At 38.2% G+C, this 20911-nt stretch overlaps 1 protein-coding gene across 1 annotated transcript in view; it reads left to right on the top strand.

The window, feature by feature from the left end:
* MITF (melanocyte inducing transcription factor) overlaps window positions 1–19090 on the top strand; it is a 1359897-nt gene extending 1340807 nt beyond the window's left edge. The window contains exon 11 of the mRNA XM_044077898.1: window positions 18989–19090. Coding sequence (XP_043933833.1) covers window positions 18989–19054 — 66 coding nt within the window. The 3' untranslated portion in view covers window positions 19055–19090. The remainder of the gene's footprint in view (window positions 1–18988) is intronic.
* Window positions 19091–20911: the final 1821 nt, after the last annotated feature.

Here is a 20911-nt window from a genome sequence, read left to right as displayed (position 1 = left end):
GGTCCCACACTGTTGTAGAGTCCATGACCTCACAGCTGAACCTGTTGGGCTGTGCTGCAACATGAACAGAGGGTGTCACATGTGAACACAGTAACATTTGGCGGGGGGTATATATGGCTCCAAATGCTAGATTAACATACTAGCCTGGCACATATTGCAGCATTTGCCATCAAGCTAAGCTACACTTTAATGTGACTATCATGCGTATGTGTTGCTCTATCACACCCATGTTACTATATAAATGTTGCAGCTAATTTAAACAGCCATTGGCCCACCTGCTGTACAGAACACAGATAACATAAGATCCAGATGTTTGACCATTTATTAACTGAACTACACATTTCACAGTTATGTCCCACTGCCCACGGGTAACACTGAATTTTTCCATGGCAGTAGTTAAGCAGGACATCTATGCCCTGAATCACGTTACTGTTGCCACATATAAATGGTTCACATTATGTGAAATTGCTCTTCAAAATATCTACATGCCAGTAAATACATATCTGTTACACCCTTTCCTTTGTATGATTTGGTGTTATTATTTCTTTTTTCCTTTTGCTTTTCTACCATCTTTTTCTCTCTGTCTCTCTCTGTCAGTCCTCTACAGTAGAGTGATTGGGATTTGTTGGCAACAGTTACAGCCTGCTTTTATAGGTATTTGGACATGTGCATCCATGATGGCCTCGCAATTAGTGGCCACCATTTGCTAATTACGTACAGCCTGCTGTGTGGTAATTGCAGTAATCCACTGTCATATGACAATGCTATATAAATTACACTAACTCAGGCGGCGGCGTGTTGCTACCGCTTTCAAGGCAGGGGATCCTTGTTTTGCTGTGGACGCCGTTGTTTAAGGCAGAGGTTGGTATAGTTCTTATATCTGAAGCCAGAGTTGTAGCCAGTGATTTAAATGTTGTGCTCGGACCCACAAATATTTGCTTTCTTCCAGTACACATTTTCGGTGTAAATTTTACTCACCATCAAAATGCTAACCCAAGATACATGGGGGTATGTACCTTCTTTCTAATTGTGTACAATTAACTGCCCATACAAAATTAGTTATTAGGGTGTGTATTCATTGGCACATGAATTGTTTGTAGACACCACTATACCATGAATAATAATTTGCTCAGTTCTGAACAGTTTGTCCTTTTAGTGTTAAGCATTACTTTGAGCTGCTCAAGAAAACTGGACAGATTCTTCTGGTATTTTCCACACATCCTTGATGAACCCTGAACACACAGGTATATTCTACATTGGGTGGGGTGCCAAAAGTACCAGAAGAGCATTATGTATTATTGTGTGGGTGTATCTTGCTGGACCCCAAGTTGATATGTACCTGTTAGTTTATCAAAACAAGTGGTCTATCTACATAGCTCCCCAACTGTGGACCAATCCATGATGACCAGAGGTTAGCTGTTGATATTTGTCTATCTTTTCAGCACTTTCTGGAACAAATGGCATTATTATAGTTGGTTGCTGTACATGGCTACATCCTTTTGTACTTCAGTGTTGTACTCCTACATAAGGTGTCAACTGGAACTCCTTCCAAGCTATTTGCACAATGTGTAACAACAGAAAACTGATATGCCTGTGTGTTCCTGCCTCTACCAGGCCTCTCAAACACTCAATTTTATATTTGAACAGACTCGGGGAAAAGTAGGTAAAAAGTGGTACACCTTTAAAATATTAGTGCCATTAAGTTGAGACTTTGAGAAAGAACTAGAACATATGGATTAATGCCGCAGCACCTGAAGTACAGAAAGCGGTGTCTAACTCTTACTTATTGTCATTATTCATTAGTGTAATTCCCCACCACCCTTTCACAGCCAACGTCGGTACTTTTCAGAGGGATTAGGAAGGACACAGCTAAAATTTGTTTCAAATCAGGAACATCCCTGAAATTAGGCACAGTTGGAGCATGGCTTCTCTGCACCTAATCAGATATATACCAGTGTTTTCCTGCTGTGATACTGTGTGGGGTTGTAAAGTGCTGTAACATTATTTCCCTGCTAGAATGGCTCTTCTCTTATCACAGTCATGCCAATGCAGTTCTAACAACTACTGGTAAAGATCCTAGAACAAGTTGTGTGTTATGGCATTCCTATTTTTTCCTTCACATTCCAAAAAATCACCTATGCAAATGTAATATTTAAAATTTACCCCTTGTATTTCTTTAAAAAAAGGGGGTTAAAATGGTAAAAGGGCCAAAAAGGGAAAAAACAAGGCCTGGGTTGAGGGGGTTTTAAGGGGGGTTGTTTATTTTTTAACAGAAAAAGGGCCCTTCAATAAAGGGGGAAAAAAGGAAAATTTAAGAGGGGTGGGGCCAAATGTTGTAAGCCAAAAACAAGTGCACAAAATTTTAAAGGGAACTATGTTAAAATTTTTTTGGGGAACCCCCCCTTTTTTTTTGGGAAAGGGGAAAAAATTTTGGGGGGGTAGGGTTTGGGAAAAAGGGGACAAAAAGGGAAAAAAGGGGGGAAAAACAGGGGGGGGGAAAATTTAGGAAGGGTGTTTTTAAAGGCCCCTGGCCCACAAAGGGAACAGTGGAATGAATAAATTTTTAGGAAAATGAAAACCCTTTCCCCCCCTGGGGGGGTGAGGACAACCCGTATGGTTGTCCTTAAATTCATTTAAGGTCCACAGAAAAATTTGCAAAATGGGCCGTTTGGAGGGGATAATTTTTTGGGAGGATTGGGCCCTTTTTTTTTCCCCCGGTGGAAAGGGAATGGGGGGGTAGGGGGAAAGGGGGAGGTATATTTGGGAAAGGGGGGTTGGGGGGGTTCCCAAAAAAGTTCTAAGGTTTTGGGGGAATTTTTGAAAAATGGGTTGGGGGAACACCAGATTAAAGTTTAAACATAAGCCCATTAACCCCCACCCGATTCCCAAAAGTTGGGAAAAGCCCCCCAAGGGGATAATGCATTAAGCCCCAAAGGGGGCTTGCTGGGGGTTTTGTGGGAACAGGCCACCCAAAAGTGGATTTGCCCAAGCTCAAAAAAAGAGGAATTTTTTAAAAAAAAGGCCCAAATTTTCCCAACCCAAAGTTTGGGACCCCTTTTAGGGTGGGAAAGGGTTTTTCCAAAAGTTGGGTGGAAAAAAAAAAGCCCATTCCCCTTCAGTTTCCACCCAAATGGAAGGGCCCCCCAAAGGAAAATCCCAAGGCCTTTTTGGGGAAATGGGTTTTCCAGGTCCAAAACAAGCTGATTGGGGCATTCCCTGGGGCCCGGGTTCCCCAAGTTTCTAAAATTTTTTTGGGGGTTTAAGAAAATATGGGTTGGGAAAATAAAAGCCATTTCCCAATTTTTATCAGAAAGCAGGTAAAATTTCCCCTTAAAACACCCCCCAATTTTCCCCAAAATTTTGGGGAAAAAACCCAAACTAAAACCCTTTCCCAAAATTTAAAAAAACCCTGGGCATTAACCCAAAAGTTTAGGTTTAAATTATGGGAAAAAAGGCCCCCCCCAATTTTTTGGGTAAAATTTTAACAGGGCAATCAAAGAAATTTTTAAAAGCAAAATAAAAACCAAAGGACAAGCCCCAAAAATTTTTAAAAATTAAAACCCTTTTGAGGTTTATTTATTTTTTTAAAACAGTAATGGAAAAAATTATTAAAATTATTTTACCTTTTTAGGGGTTTAAAAACTTTTTTTCCTTTTTTTTAATCAGTTTTAAAGCCCCGAAAAATTACAACCCCTTGGGGGGGAAATTTGAAAGGGTTTTCAAAATTCCCCCCTTTAATAAATGAAATGTATTGGGCATACCTTCCGGGGGGCAGAAAAGTTCTTACATATTTTTTGGATTCTCAGACATTTTTCCCCGGGTCCTGGTCCACTTTCCTTAAAATTTTTTGATTTTCAGGTTTTCGTTTTGTTAACCGCTCCCCATTTTTGGGGGGACCTTTCACTGGGAAACAATTTTTAAGGGTTACTTTATTGGGGGCCCGGGTTAACCCTTCCCATGTTTTGGGGGAAGGGGCCAAACCCTTAGGGCTTAAAATTTCTTAAAAAAGCCCCTGGGACTCCCTTCTCCCTTTAATGGGGCCCACCCAAATTTGGGTTTAACCAGGGCTTAAAAACCCATTTTCTTTTTTTATTGGCCCGGTTTTAAAAAAAATAACAAAGGAAAATTTTTCAAGGGGAAAATTTCCCGGGAAATTTTTTTTTAAAAAATTCATTTTTAAAGGGGTTTTCTTATTTATTTTATTAAAAGTACCTGCGTTAATTATTGTTTTTATTTTTTTTGGGTTAAAAAACCCTTTTAAAGGTTCTTTTTAATTTTAATAACGTTGCCTTTAAATTCTTAAAATTTTTTTGGGTTGGGGACCTTGCAGGTTATCCCCCGCAAAAGGTTTTTTGGTTGGCATTGCACCTTTCAAAACCTTGAAGTTAAAAGAAATGTATTAAAAATTTTCCTTAAAACCTGGGAAAAAGCTTTGAATGCAATTCTTAAATATTTATTTCCCTTGGGTAACCTTTACCTTTTATATAATTTTATATTTATTAATATTAATTAAAATTTTTCATCTCTTAGGTTTTTGCTTTTTCTTTTTTGTAAAGTCAGGGGAATTTTTATTGATTTCCAAAGAAATAGAAGGGGGGGTTGGGCTTTAAAGAATTTTCCCTTTTTTGGCCCACAACTATCCCCATGATTTGGCAAAGGGGAAAATTTCTTTTATTTTCCTCCCCAAATTGGGTAAAAAAGGAAACCCCCCAAACAATGGGGAAACCGCCGCAAACACCCAAATTTTGGCAAATATTCCCCCCTAAAAATTTAAAAAAAATTTTTAAATTTTATTAATTTTTTTAAAAAAAAAAAGGGGGTATTGAAATTTTTTTGGGGGGGGGGGTGGGGGGGGGGGGGGGGGGGGGGGGGGGGGGGGGGGGGGGGGGGGGGGGGGGGGAAAAATTTTTTTGATTTTTTAACAACCCAAATTTTGAAAAATGGGGGAAAAAAATTTTGCTTTTTTTTTAAAAAGTAAGTTTTTGGGGGCCCCTTTCCTAGTGTCAAGACTTTTTGCAGGGCCCCCCTTGGATTTTGGGGACCCCGTTTTTCGGCCCAAACTTCCATTGATATGTATGTGTGTGTTGAAAGTGCATGTTTGTGAAATGCTGTCATGGCTTAGTGGTTCAGTACTGTGATAATGGTGCACAGTATCCTGCGTTCGAGCCCTGTCATTGCTTTTTATTTTACTATTGGTCAGACCGGCTAGGAGGTGTGGCTGTGTTTAGCCGACTTTGCTCAACTGTGCCCAACGTTGCTCTACATTGCTCGACGTTGCCCGACATTGCACTGGTTAGTGTGGAGCGCAACTCTGCGCAAACATGTCCTGTTTGTGCTAGTTGGCGTGATGTGCAGCTACGCGCAAAGCCATTGCACTAGTTAATGCAGTGCTCAGCTACGAGCAATTACATTTAAATATGCTTAATACTGGTAAAATTTGCTTAGCAGTGCTTTACATTGCTTAAGATATGTTACTTATGCATCCATCAGTATGCATAACCATTTCACCTTCATATATATATATATATATATATATATATATATATATATATATATATATATATAAAATTCATTCACTACTACATAGGCCATTTCAATGCTTTTTACAAAAATTTAAATGATAAATGTCAGGAATTATTTTTATATACAGATTTCCAACAGAAAATAGAAGGGGGAGTGGTGGGACTCGAACCGGGAATGCCTCCTCTTTGTGTGAAGACTCTACAACTATGCTATCGCTATTTCGCTTAATTTGCATATAAGTTTCTTATTATCCTCTTCGGTGTCTAAACTGCTAACTGTAGCTAAGCAATGGGCAAACCCGCGCAAACACGCAAATACGGGCAGCTATATCGAAATAATAATAATTTAAAAAAAAATTTTACATTTTATAATTGTACAGGGGTTTAGAATGTGGGGGAGTGTAGTGTTGGGTATGTACACATTTGAGTGGACTCGCTCATGTAAGTAGACATTTCCCTAGTGTCAGACTTGCAGGGGCATGGATTTTTGGACTGTTCGGCAGTCCGACACGCCCCCTGCACTCATGCACGCTCCGTGTTAGCCTTAGAATTAAGGCAGCACACCATCATTAATATGCATGGCACGCTGCTGTCTTTCTCTTAGACTGGCTCTTCTGTGTAAGACTAATCTAGTCTTACACGGAGGATTAGTGAATCCTGGGGTATATGTAGGCTTAGCACAAAATTACACAGAGTTTATTTTATCCCCTGTTAGTTTATAATCTGATTAAATAAGCTTTCCCTTTCTATACAGTTAGTATAAGCACATAATGTTATATCCTATGTACTTGTTCTTTCCATTTAAAATCTACAATGGTTAATCTTCCCATTTTTGTTAAAGTTACATCTAATATCTTTACTCTGTTTCTACAGAATACGACTATTCCAGAACATCTCTCATTTCCCAGATTCCAGATAATCTTTCCTCTCCATAGTTTCTGTTTGTAATCTTTCTTCATTTGTTAAAAATTGTGTGTCGTCTAATATAATTACATCTACATCACATGTATTACACATCTGCAAAATGTCTGTTCTTCTTACTATATTTTTAATACTATTCACATTTACAGAAAGCACTCAAAAATTTAAATTTTCCCTAGATTCATGGTTTCACAAATTAATAGCTAATTACTAGGCTAGCTTTCTTAACAGTCCATTGTAAGACTAACTAATTTCCTTCTCAAATGTGAGAATAAAACACTATACCTTGTGTTTGAGAGTGAAACACCTTAGCCATTATACAACCCCCCATTTTAGCTGTATAAGTTTTTTCATCCATTTACTTTCCTTTTTCTTTTGTATATATCCCTTTAATTTTTCTTTTTCTCTCTTTTACCAATAGAACTTTTTTCCCTTTTATTACCTCCTAGTTTATGTCTTCTTAGTCACTTACTTCAGAACCTTCAATATCTTCTTTATTATTTTTTTCTCATCTAATTTTTCTCCTATTTCTACTACTTCTAAAAGGTCTTCGCCCCAATATTGTTACATTTATAACATTTCAATTTACATATTTTGCATCATGTCCCATTTCCCCACAAATATAACATTTTCTTTTGTCACAGTTACTTATCAAATGTCCTTTTCCACAAAAAACATGTTTTGTGTTGTCCCCAGTATTTTACAACACCCCAATTCCCTTCAGCATTTATTATGCTTGGTATATGTATATTTTTTTCCTTTTCTATTTTTGATATAGTATTGCAATCCCAGGCACCAGTCCATAAACCTCTTTTGTCATAAACTTTTGCAATGTCCGGTACTTATTTACATAAAGCTTTCAAATGTCCTTTCAAAGTCTCTTTTTCTACCTCAGTTTGAAATTGTAAATAAATCATCTTTTTTACTTCTGTGTTAAATGCTTTTATCATGTAAAGACACCATGGGTTACAGCCCTTTTTTTCATATTCTCCAAGAAAAATTTCCATTGAAAAAACAGTCTCAAATATAATGTCACAAAATATCTCTGTTAATAATAATAAATTATCTTACCTCATGAGGTTTTACACCCAAAGGGGCTATTAAATTGTCTCACCCTTTATACCTGACCATTTTTTGTCTTCTTTACTTTAAATCCTTACCAATTACTTCTATTTTTCTTCTGCCTTCTTTTCTGCTACTCCACTTTTGCTTTCTTTTACTTTCTCTGCATATGTTTTTTTTTCCATCTCACCACTATTCAGGATTGTCTTTGCGTCCTCCTTTTGTATTTTCTTCATAATGTCATCCCAGGAAACATCTTCATTTTCTGGCTCACTCTGCACCACAATTTCTTTAAGTATATCATCCCACAGCTCTCCCGACTGGAGGGTTGTAATTGTACATCCATCATTTGCTGACTCATCTGCATCAAACAGGTTTCTTTGAAACATTTCCTCAGAATCCTGCACACACTCTCCGGTCTTGATATTTGCTTTAATCTTCATTTCTTTCAGTACTCCATCTCTTCCTTTCTCTATCTGCCTTTGTGTTTCTCCAGGCTGCCTCTTTGCCAGGAACAGAAACAGGAAGTGCTCCTCCAAAGTGGTTCCTACTCGCAACAGTGATGAGTAGGAGAAGTTCCCTGATGCCCTGGCTAAATTTCCCCTAGTAGTATAAATATCACCTTGGGTATCCTCTGAAAAAAGTCTTCTAGGCTAATGGGACTTATCCAACAACAAAGGATAAAAAAATATGCCATGCAACTGTCTACTGCAATGTTAATTTTATTATCATCTTATTGGGCATCTTCCATGGAAACTCACAGGAAATAATAGAGGTTTTAGCTCCTTGAACCGGAGTTTGATTGTGTATTCACTGGAGATGCTGCCACCAAGAATGCCTCTCAACTGTTTGAACTGCTCTTAATTACTTCCTTGTAAGCTTTAATGGAATTTTCACTGAGAATGTTAGCAAATTATTTCAAAATTATCTTTGAATGGATTGGACAAGCCAGCACCAAGAGGTACTCTAAACTGTTTTGGCTAAGACTACAGGAACCTTGAAAATTTAATATTATTCCATCATCAAGCATTATATTTCATCAGCTGAATGACTGCATTTTCTAGAAGAGTCAACATGGTTGGCCAACAACTTGTAGGAGCCCAGAATTTTGGAAAACCAGTGATTTTAATTATTTTGCTCTAAAGTTATTGATAAAGAGACTGTTATGCTTTGTGTTTCAGTGTTTTTTATTACTGAATTTATTAATTTTACCTCAGTGAACTAAAATTTCTGAATTTTGTCTGACCATTTAGCAACAAGTGGATAAATCCTTGGGAATTCCATGGATGAACAGAAAACAGAGGTAATACAGAGGGTTCAAGTGATGCCTGGTATCCCACCATTGACCCAGAGAGTGACAAGGCTAACAAGAAACAGAGTATGAAGGATTAGTCCATATACCATCACTTAAGCTAACAAATCTAGGAAGCTCTCTTTCTGATACCCTCTCTGTGGAAGGAATAAAGACACCTTGCTGAAGTTTCCAGTAGTTTATTCAGTTAAGCAGGTAGATGGGTGAGTGGGTTGGCCAAGAAGGCAGTGCTTTCTTTTGTTGTACTTGCAGCTTGAACACTTACTTACAACACATTCAAATGTGAATGTGTGTATTTCACATCTGTTGTCACTAGTCTTGTCTGTATTTTGGCCTGGAGGAGAAGCTGCACATCTGTGCTTCCTGTTGTAGGGCCTGTGTTGTGGCAGAGTCTTAGTGTGTAGCATATAGTGCACACCTTGGCAGGCACCTACTGCTGAGCTGCACCTGTTACACATACAATAGAAACACATCTCCAGATGTGCAAAGGCATGTCATGTTACTTTACTGTCCTTTAGTACAGTGTGCACATGCTCTGGCTCTATGCCATTCGTCTGTGCATTGGTGTCAGTAGACAAACCTCTAGGGGATATCTTATATCCTATATCAGCTGGCTGTTCATCGCAATATCTCTTACAATTCATAGCATAGGACACATCCATACCATATGTTGGCTGCTTCAAGCATGTATGTTACATTCTTCATGTACACAACCTGTGTGGTAGCGCACCACATGGATGTTAAAAGAATGTCATCTCTATCAGTTGAGTAAAATAAATAGTTCTGCTGGTGACAGGTATTCTCAGTGTAGTAGTAGGTCATTGCTATGAGTGTTCCCTTCATCTGAGTGATGGCCATGTCGATATACTGCAGCACATGCTGAGTCATATGGCTGTTAAGGCCAGTAAGACTCCTGTCTGTCCTGCTGATCTTTGAAACATCCCTGTGACCAAAGTGCCCAGTGCTATGATTATTCCAGTTTGCAGTGAAATGAACTGATCAAGGGTACCATGCAACTTGATCTCTCGCATATGTGACAAAATATATCTAACACTGCATTAACTATACAGTAATAGTGTGATTACTCTTGGTTGCTGAGTTTTGTATAGTTTGTGCTCATAAATGGCCTGCTGTGACCTTTGGAGTGCTAATACTGGCTTTGCATGGCTGCCATGATTGTCATAGTAACATTTACTCGAGCTGTGTGTGTGTGTGTGTGTGTGTGTGTGTGTGTGTGTGTGTGTGTGTGTGTGTGTGTGTGTGTGTGTGTGTGTGTGTGTGAGCATGTGTGTGCGTGTGTGTGTGTGCATGCAGTTCTGTAGCACTGCATAATTTCATCTAAGGTTAAATCACGGCTCTAAGAGCTCCTTGAATATAAATGTAAAACTGGTGCTGCAACTTTCCTTTACTGCAGGATCAACTGCTAATAACATACGTTGTCACACAACCATCCTCTAGCACTGTTATTACTTCCCTGGTCACCATTCAGTGACTGAAAAGCATGCATTTGTTTAATTAAATATTTATGTATATCTTATTAATTGATGGACAGTTCTAAAAAGGAGCATAAAAACTGAACTAATCATTGGCTTATATCCTCAGCCTTACTCCTCACCCACTCTCTACAGGTTTAGCAATAAATTATTCCATTGGGATGGCAGAAATCATATTACAGAATCACTGTATTTGGTAACCAGACAGGTTTTATTTATCTCCTGATAATCCATGTAACTTATCCAGTGACAGATGTTCATTTAAAGAGACAGTATTGCTAAACAAATCAATAATTTCTGGTTTGGTTTTCACACGTTATAGTACTTTGCCAGCTAAGTTGACACTAGCGTTTATATTATGCTGTCGAAAACTCAAACTGTCGACAGTGTAATAATCGACACAAAAATGTCAAAACCCCCGAACATCGAACACACACAAAAAAAACCCACCCAAACACAACACAAATTGCTCTATGCAGGGGGGCAAGCCCCCCTGCACTCCCCACACCCCCGCTACTTAAATATACCAACTCCGAGATCGCAGTACATTGCAGTAAACGGAAATCTCCACTTACGGAGATTTCCGTTTACATGCACAATGACTTTCACTTTCGACATTTTTGGTGCTGACAATATCAGCTTCGATATTATCGGTCTTCGACAGGGTGAAGTAGACCCTTGACACAATTAGGCAGAACCATTTGCAGAGAAGACCCAAGGCAAAACGTTCCAACAGCACTCTACCATTAAGTTTTAGTGAGACTTAAAAACAATTATTTTACATTACCAATATTGGTTATGAGTGTAACATCATGAAAGCAGCATATAAAGAGTGTGAAGGACAACTTAGAATTTTGTAGATCCACACTTTTTTACATACAGACTCGCTGTGCTCTCTCACACCCATCTTTTGTGTAGAGACTGGTTAAAACAAGGTAAGTAGTACTGACGCAGTTGATGCTAAAATGTAGCTGAGTTTAAGAGTACTATAACGTCTTCATAAGTTCATGTAGTAGAACATCTGCTTGTGCTGCATTTGTAATTTCAGTTAGAACAATAAAGTTATTGCATGCAATAAATAATGTACTAGGTGGTTTTAGTAAATAGTAAGACTAGCTCTCTCTGTGTTTTTTTTTTGTTTCATTTTTGCCTCCATGCCTGCCAACCAGCAGGCATCCCCTTGATCAGAAACTACACTGGCTGATGGAGGAGGGGGTGTCATCCAGGCAGCGATATGAGTGCTTTGTACTCTCATTAACATCCTGGGAGACAGCATTTTATTTTGTGACATAACCTCACCCCTGGTAGTGATGTGAGCACTTGCATCACCACAAATGCTGCCTTTGCCCCTATGAACATGCATGCATGCTATTCCACATGTTAACCTGGACAAAGATGACCATGCCTTCACAGCACTTGCTCCCTGCATCGTGATGGGCCTCTGATGTTCAGACAAAGCACTGTCATCAGAGCAGCGGTGTGAGCCACACACTCACCCCCAGATGGGTATGTTCATCCTCGTTGCCTGCACTGTCAAATCCCCATGATGCTAGTTAAACACAGGTCACGTGGGTTGTAATTAGGGATTTTCTTACAGGCTTATTTTGAAAAATATTTAGTGTGTATCTGAGTCTTAGAAATAAACATTCTATGTCACTGGAATGTTGTTTTGTAAAGGTAATCTCTCCAAACTTGTTGTACAGTCACTGAGGCTGGGAGGATAACATTGCCAGATAGTTTGTGTTCACTAGGTGGAGTATACTATCGGAACATTATCTCTAAGTTGGTGAGGGAGGGCTGTCACATACTAGCCTCAGAACCAGATTTAATTGAAGACATCTTAACTGCCTGCTCTAAGTCATTCATTCTGTTTTGTTTCAATGTAGAACATTCATTTCCTGTGTAGTGAGCTCCAGGAACAACCTAGCAACTGTTTTGTACGTTTGGGGCAGTCTTTCTCTAGCCCTTGCTGTAAACATATGAGTACGGTGTTATAGAACTTATTTTGGGTGCAAAGACTATAGCTACTTTGTTTTGTATAGACTCCTTCAGGATGTAGATCTTTAGGTAAAAATGTGGCTCTCACTATTTAGCAATTGTACATAAATGTCTATTTAAGATGACAGGTTGATATTAATTAGGACCCCACAATACTTAGCAGGTATGACTTCTTGAATAGCTTCACCTTTTTCCATTTGAATCCTTACCAGTTTACACCTGTTGAGTAGAAGAGAATTTAAAACAGAGATAAAGTGAGGGGGGGGGGGGTAATTCTAGTCTTTGATGGGTTTGGCAGTAGTACACATGCCTTGAGACAGACTTCTAATGTAATAAAGGGCAGCTATAGTTCCTTCTGTACACATCCTACTGAGGTAGAAGAATGCTGTCAATGTTCTATATTATTCAAGTTTTCTTACATTACTGTAATTGATTGTTAAATACAGAAAATGCCAAGGGACTAATATGTAATCCTCTCAAGACTACACATTTGAATACTAAGGTCTCAGTGACTTAGTATCTAAGTGGTCTTGATAGCATCTAAGTTGTGAGACATGAAAACCTTCAGCAAGCCTTCTAAGAGATATAGAGTCAATCATCTGTGAGAAATCTTTAAAGAGTGAGACAAGAAACATCCCATTGTCAAGGTTAGATGTAACTAAAGGTTCAAAAGTTAACAGGTTCAGATATCAAGCTTAAGATCTACTTGGCTTTAGAGAAACTTGATTTTCATAATCCCACGTTGATGTTTTTACTTTCATGCAAGTATCAAAATTGTTTTTGAAGCAAGTTAATGACTGACTTGTTTTGTTTGCAAATGGAAGTGCATTCAATAATCTAGGAATGTCCTCTGTAGTGTTTCTATCATGCCCTTTTAATATTATTGAGATTTATTTTTAGTATTAAGTTCCTGAGCTAGTGTTAACTCCTTTAGATTTTCATTTTGGCAACACACTCCTAAGAAAAATCAGATCTGACATTACCAAGTAGACAAGAAAAAGGTGACATCTAAGTATTTCCAACTCTGTGTTTTTCAAGAAAAGAATCATTGTACCTTTAACAGCTGTTTTGAATGGGTACCGAATGCAGCATTGTCTTCCGTGATTGCTGAGCACACTGATTTCTTCCATTTTTTTACTGAGAAAACACCAACAAATCATGAATTTTGACTGTCTGAGGAATATTTGAAAAAACATGGAATTTTGGCATTTTAGGCCAGAGCACTCACTCGACCCGTGGATGTGGTGCTGCAGTAGCGTTATCACCTCACAGTAAGACGCTGTCCGGTTCGATTCTCAGTTGAGTGTCTTCTGCATGGAGACATGCATGAATGGGCGTACCTTCGTTGAAGGTTGTGCATCAGGGCTGGTAACTCAGCACGTAAAAATCGACTACCAATCATTAGCAGACCGGAATTCTGCTGTGGCGACCCCTAACCGGGAAAAGCCGAAAGACACAAACAAAGGCCAGAGCACTCACTCACAAAACCTATATTTTGTATCATATTTACTAGTTGTAATACTATCACTTTTCTTTATTGAGCATTCTGTACCTAGAATCTGTTTTTTTAAATTTGTGTAGCTTACTGTCTCTGTCTGCCTATCTATCAAATCTATCAGTAAAAAATTATAATGAAATCTTGGTAAGTATAATTGTAAGATTTCATCCAGTTCATTTTTAAGAGCAGCAAAGTTTCTATGCAAGGATTAATGCAATGTCTTAACCAAGTACCTGTGCCGTACTAAAGTCTCATGCAAGTAAGTATTCACTGTGAAAAGTGTTAAAATATGTTTCTAATTATGTGCAGTATTATTCTGTCTACCTGCATGCCCATGATGTAATAGCTAGATGTTATATGTGTAAATGTCTGCGACAATAGTCTGTTGTTTGCACATTGAGTGTGGAGACATAGAATTTCGTTCAGTTATTGCACTTGTGTGATTTCCGAATGACAATAAAGTTTACTTTGACTTTTTGACTTTTGACTTTCAGCGTGCCATGGAGCAACATATTTTCTTGCTTTCCCTGTGCTATTATAGTAGATGATATTGTAGTAGTAGGCAATAGTGAAGTCGAACATGACAGAAACCTCAAGAAAGTTTGGAAAGAGCACTTGAAGTAAGTCTTAAGCTGAATACTCAGTAGTGCAAATTCAGGCTATGAGAAGTTACTTATATTGGTCACTTGTTTACCAGTTCAGGCTTATGACCAGACCCTTCCAAGCAAACAGCAATTCTCCAGATGCCAGCTCCAGACAATGTTCAAGCCCTACAATGTTTTCTTGGCATGGCCAACTATCTAGGCAAGTTCATTCCAGATTTAAGCCAACCTTCACCACCATTAAGAGAACTGATATGCAAAGATATCATTTCATCATGATCAAAACAGCATCAAAGAGTATTTGATGTTCTGAAACAGAAAATTGCCAACCCACCAACTCTCAGCTACTATAATGTTCACAAACCAGTTACTGTTTCCTGTGATGCTTCGAAGTTTGGTCTAAGTGAAGTCATTCTTCAGGAGGTAGACCAGTAGACTATGCTTTGAGAACTCTTACCCAGACTGAGATGCAGTATGCCCAGATTGAGAAAGAGCTTTTGGCAATTGCGTTTGCATGTCCGAAGTTCTATGATTATATTTATGGTCAACCTACCTAGATGAAAAGTGATCACCAACCTCTAGTTAGTATTTTGAGAGAGCCTATGCATACAGCTCCTGCCAGATTGCAATGCATGATGCTCAAATTGCAAAAGTACAATTTCAGTCTTATCTACACAAAAGGCAAACATCTTTATCTTGCTGATATATTATCCAGATCACCCAGAAAAAAACACAGAACAGCCTATCAGTGAGCAACTTGATGTTGAGGTCATAGAAGTGAGCAATTTTTCTTCTACAAATCTTAATGAGCTCAGAATTCACACAGCTTCAGATCCAATTCTCCAGAAGCTAAACCACTTCATCAGTCAAAGAAGGCCTTCAAAGCAATCTTGTTTACCAGTAGAAGTGCAACCATATTTTTCCATACAGAGATGAGATTTTGTCTGACAATGGTATTATCATGAAAGGTACTAAAGTGATTGCTCCAAAATCCTTGCAACCAGAGTATATTAAGATCTTGCATCATGGCCACCCAGGAAATGATTCTACCAAAAGGAGGGCAAGAGGTCTAGTATTTTGGCCTTCTATGTTGATATTGAGAAAGTACTTTAAGCCAGATTCTTGAACTACCTTGGTCGACAGTAGCCAAAGATATCTTTGAGTGGAATGGTCAACATTATTTGGTGTTAGTGGACTCTTATTCAAATTGGTTCAAGATTGACCTACTTCCAGTACTGTCATTACTAAGTTGAAGTGACATTTATCTGTTCACGGTAGTCCAGACAGAGTTATTTCTGACAACAATGCACAGTTTACAAGTCAGCAGTTCAAGAAATTTGCAGAAGAATGGGACTTTCTTCATATTATGAGTGGTCCTGAATACCCCCAGTCAAACATTTTGGCTGAATGTGCAGTTCAAAGTACAAAACAGCTGTTAGAGAAATCCAGACATGACAATATTAATGTTTTTCTCAACTTATTAAATCTCAGAAACATTCCTCGTGATAATCATCTTGGTTCACCTGCCCAGAGACTTATATCGGGACAAACCAGAACCACATTACCCATCAGCAGTCATTTACTGGTTCCAAGTGCTAATAACAACAAAGCAGTAAAAGCCTAACTGCTGAAAAAGTGTTTACCCCAGAATTCTTACTATGATAAAACCAGCATGCCACTCCATTCTTTACAGAAAGGGGAGAGAGTGAGGATGCAGATGTCAAAAGGTTTTGATTGCATCGGATATGTGAAAGGTTTATGTCAAGAGCCGAGATGGTACATTGTGGAATCACAAGGAGAGGAACTCAGATTAAATTGGAAGCATTTGTTACCAGTGTCCAAACCAGTATTACAGCATCTTGCCTGTGACAAAGACTCTACTCCTTAGAGTGACTTGTCCAATGTTCCTGTTCCAGTGAACATTCCATCTGCAATTCCCATTCCTGAGAAAATCCCCGAGACTCCTCAAGCAGAACATTCCCCAGTGATAGTCCCTGTTGCTAAACCCAGTGCTAACTATTATGTCACAAGAACAAGTTGCAACTTGAAACCTAGTTCCAGATATACAGCAACCTGGACACGAGTATTGCCTTTCTTTATTAGTATGTCTGTAACTGCATGCCTATTCAAATGTTGTTGTTTATATGAGACAGCTCAGTAAACAGAGAAGATGTAGATCAGAGTGTGTGCTATACCTTTAAGAAGCTTTCCAGTGAGTCAGCACTGCATGTAAGTACTGAGCATGTGCAACAACAGTGCCATTTATTTATTTATCTATTTATTTCAGTTTGATTACCGGGGAGGTCCACTGGGCTTGGGGACTCGTTTTCAGTGGAGGCCCAGGGAGAAAAGCTCCAACAGGAAATACAAGAGTTTAATAACATGAAAATTCAAAGACAGTTTGTATAACATATAGCAGGTAGCAAACAAAGAGAATAAACACTAGCAATTACTAATTTTGTTCAGGAGGAAAATAGGCTTATATCATAAAAATCAAAATTCTACTATTTAGTTGCCTATGCTAAGTCTATTTAAAAGAGGTTAGGAAGGAGAAGAGGTTAGCCTGGAGAGAAGGGAGAAGAGAGCTTGAGAGATATGGGCTGAAGAGTGCAGTTGCAATGCCTGTTTAGATAGAGGTAGGAATGAAGTTGGGTTTTGACGTTATTAAGGTTGGTACATGTCCTTAGTGTGGAAAGCAGGACATTCCATTTTTAGCTAGGGTAAAGGATAAGAGAAGCTGACCTGCTGGGCGCTGGGGTTTTTGAGTGAGCAGCTAGAGTGTGAGCATGCAAGTATGCAGCAGTCAGTCAGTTTGATAGTTTGCTTTAGTTTAATGTTCCTGCCATCCATCCTGATGAATTTGTATATAATAAACTACTTAAACAAACACCCAAGCCTCAATGTCATCTTAATGCATATAAGAAGACTGACAGTGTGTCAGTTTGTTTAAGTAGCAGGTGGTTGTAACTAAACATGAAACAGTGGCTACTTCATCACAGAGTGCCCATTTCAATCAAGCTGGCTACAGAGATGTTTGAAAACTGCAAATCTCTGGTTCCAGATGCCTACAAATGTTGTTAAATCTCTCTAAATCTCAGATGTGTTATCTGGTTCTACAACGAATGCCCTTATTTTGTACTGGAAACACAGAATGTGGAGCAGGACTCGATATACAAACAGTTTACATGTCTGTACGCTTTCATGGCCGATTTAAAGACAATGGGTGTTTTGAATTTAATTTCTAACATCTTCAGGCTGAGCAAACATTTTGTTTAGTGGCTGCATGTTTTTGAAATATAAGATTAATAACACTACAGCAATACAGTAGAACAATCATCTCTTAAGTTTCTGCTTTGCAGCAAAAATATGTTAAAACATCTAAAAGGGCTGGGGCACAGAGTAAATTTGTAGCAGAATTTTGTTTGTAAGTCTGCAAAAGGCATATGCTGCTGTCCAGCACAGACATGTAAGCAACAGGCAAGAGCAGAGTTCTGCCCTTCATTAAAAAGAACTAACAAATCAAAAAATAATGTAACCTTAGCATGTACTTTAGAGAAGTTGGTCAACAAAGAGAAAACTGAAAAATAGTCTGGAAAAAGAACAAAAACTTAAGGGGAAACCAAAAAGAAAAAAAAGCAAGCTGGAAAATAATATTTTAATATATCTTTTGTCTTGACACCTACACCAGTATGAAACAATACAAGAAAAAAGGGAAATTGAGAAGTGGACTAGATCTGTTACATCTCTGTTGCTTCATAGTGGCACTACCCTTTTTCTGCCAGGCATATTTTGCAAGGAAAGGTATATCATTTAACAGTTTAGTATATTCGTATATCATGCTTGAATTACTGCATTAATTTTCTTTACTGTTTCATTATTTCATTATTATTTTAACAAATGGTTATAATTGTGGAAAGGAAATGCAGTCGCTTTGAATGTCGCTTTATAAACATTTGGATTAAAACTGTATGACCTGGTTAGAGTTTATTAGGTTCAGAAGGAATGACTAGATGCACCAGTGATGAGCCTGGGAGGATAGAAAAAAAACAGCTACGTAAATACACACCATGTAATCTGACCTTTAAGAGCACATTCTGCAGGACATCATACATAGATCAAATGAAAAATGTAATTGTAAAACAACGAAGACAAACTCTGTAATTGGACAGTTGGAGTAAAAAGGATTTAATGACTAGAGCTGCCAGTTAAAAAAGTTTGCAAAAGTCATGTAACACAATAAATTGTATGTGTTACATGACCATTGAAGAGTTGTTTTAACTTCAGGTGCTAGTCATTAAAGCCTTTTTACTACATCTCTCCTCTTATAGCGTTTGTCTTCATGAAAAAATGACCCCCTGCCTGATCTATCAGCCCTAACTCTTCAAAGAATCTCAAGCTTTTATGATCAGCGCATAATTCTTCAATGGTAAACATTTTCGCATTGCTGCTGTTTGATAAGGGGGAGTCAATCCCACCTCACAGTTCACAGTTCTACCTGCACAGAACATGGGTAAGCTACAGCTGTAAGAAACAAACTGATTAAATCAGGATATAAAACACTAAACTTGTTACCCTTACAGGGCACACAGCAGCAGCTGAGGTTGAAGACACAGTACAACACGGGGACAGAAAAAGGAGAGCAATAAATATCCATTGCACAGGCCTATCTTCATTACAGAGTCAATATGGTGAGTACTTACATACTGCTTTATTTATTAGTTTGGGGGAGGGGCTTCTGGAAGGAAGTACAACAAGTAATAAAAACCTTCTCAGAGAAGCAGTAACCAGACAAGGAAAAGTGAAAACGCTCAGAAGAACAAATCTTGCAGCTCATATACACCAAAGTAAGTATGACTGCTGGAGTGAAGGCACATACTGTAATGTTGTTGAAGGTATGCACTGGTGAAAAGTTGGCTGTGGCACAGATGTCTGCAATAGATATGTTTTTAAAGCAAACACTAGAAGCAGCAATTCTCCTTTTAGGGTGGTTGTTGAGGCATTGACTCTCAGGTACCAGTAAGAAGTGTTGGCAATTCATTTACACAACATCTGTTTGGACAATGCCAAACCTTCCATACCTGTGGCAAGAAGTGTTGGCAATTCATTTACACAACATCTGTTTGGACAATGCCAAACCTTCCATACCTGTGGCAAAGGAGGTGAGCAGCCAGTCTATCTTCTTCAGCTCAATTACCCTTCTCATATAAACTCTGATGTGGCACTGGACATACAAAGCATTAATAGGGCTTATTCACCACAGATTTCCTACCAGAGAAGAAGAAATGGAGATAAATGGAATGATCAGAAAGATGGCTCTAAAGCTATTTTTAAAAGTCAAAGCAAGTTATCCATAAGGGAAAACAAGTTTTCCTAAACATCAAATAAAGTAAATAGTCAGTAAATGCCTGAAGCATTGAAATCATTCTATAAAAGTAATTGTACTCCTGCAGGTTTAGTTCAGGTTACCGAAATAACAGATAAGCAAAACTGAAATCATTGAGATGACAACATCAAAACATCAGTACAACGAAAGATTACATTACTGTAACTCATAATAACGAACAACCAACTGCTTGTGTGAAACATGATTTCAACATAAAAATCTACCTTTTTTATGGTTTTGCAGGGAGGACAAGCCCCACTGCACCCCCACACCTCCTTCAAATTATATATACCAACTCCAAGATCATACTAGAGTGGGGAAAAGGGTAAATTTCCCGATCTTCACTGTACCACGATCTCCATTCAGTAGTTCTAAGTGCCGTGTAACATCTGCAGCCGATAATTCTTTTCAGGAAAAAACACTGAAGCTGCTGTTGTCCAGGGTGTCAGGATTGGTGTGTAACATCCGCAGTTGGTTGTCCGTTGATATGAGTTTTGGTAATGTAAACTTTCATCGTACTGATGTTTCAATGTTGTCATCTTGTCGATTAAAGTTTTGGTTATCTATTATTTCGGTAAACTGAAGTAGACTCACTCCTGCACATATTGCATACACATAATGTTAGTAAATGCATGGAGGCCAGGCATGATATATAATGTGTGCTTTACTGACTACAGATGTTGACAGTCTGACATGCCCAGCCAATGTGCATTCACATATCTGTGCAAGCATTATTAGTGAATAAACTACATTCTTCCCCTCTTACTTTTTAAGCTAATTAAGCTAATTTTATTTATTGCCCTTATTTTTGCATACACTGAACTTTAGTAAATACATAATAATACATAATAAAAGTAGAAAACCTAAATAGAAACATAGAACACTACTTAATATTTTATATATTGACATTTATTATTTAGCTAGAGATAACATTATTATAGCATCCTTGAATCCAAGACATCATCATATTTAAACGTAAGTATTACTTTGACTTCTCAAAAATACTATCATAAAGCAATGCTTTAACAGCATTTTGTTTACTGATATTAGTGATTTTTAAAAATATCATCTACATCACACCTGTAATCTTTCTTCTGTTCAACAAATAATTCTTCCCTGT

Source organism: Protopterus annectens, chromosome 7.part0 (genome assembly GCF_019279795.1).
Source record: "Protopterus annectens isolate FY-2018-M chromosome 7.part0, PAN1.0, whole genome shotgun sequence".
NCBI lineage: Eukaryota > Metazoa > Chordata > Ceratodontiformes > Protopteridae > Protopterus > Protopterus annectens.
Note: the sequence above shows the minus strand (reverse complement) of the source record. Positions and strands in the feature narration are given on the sequence as shown.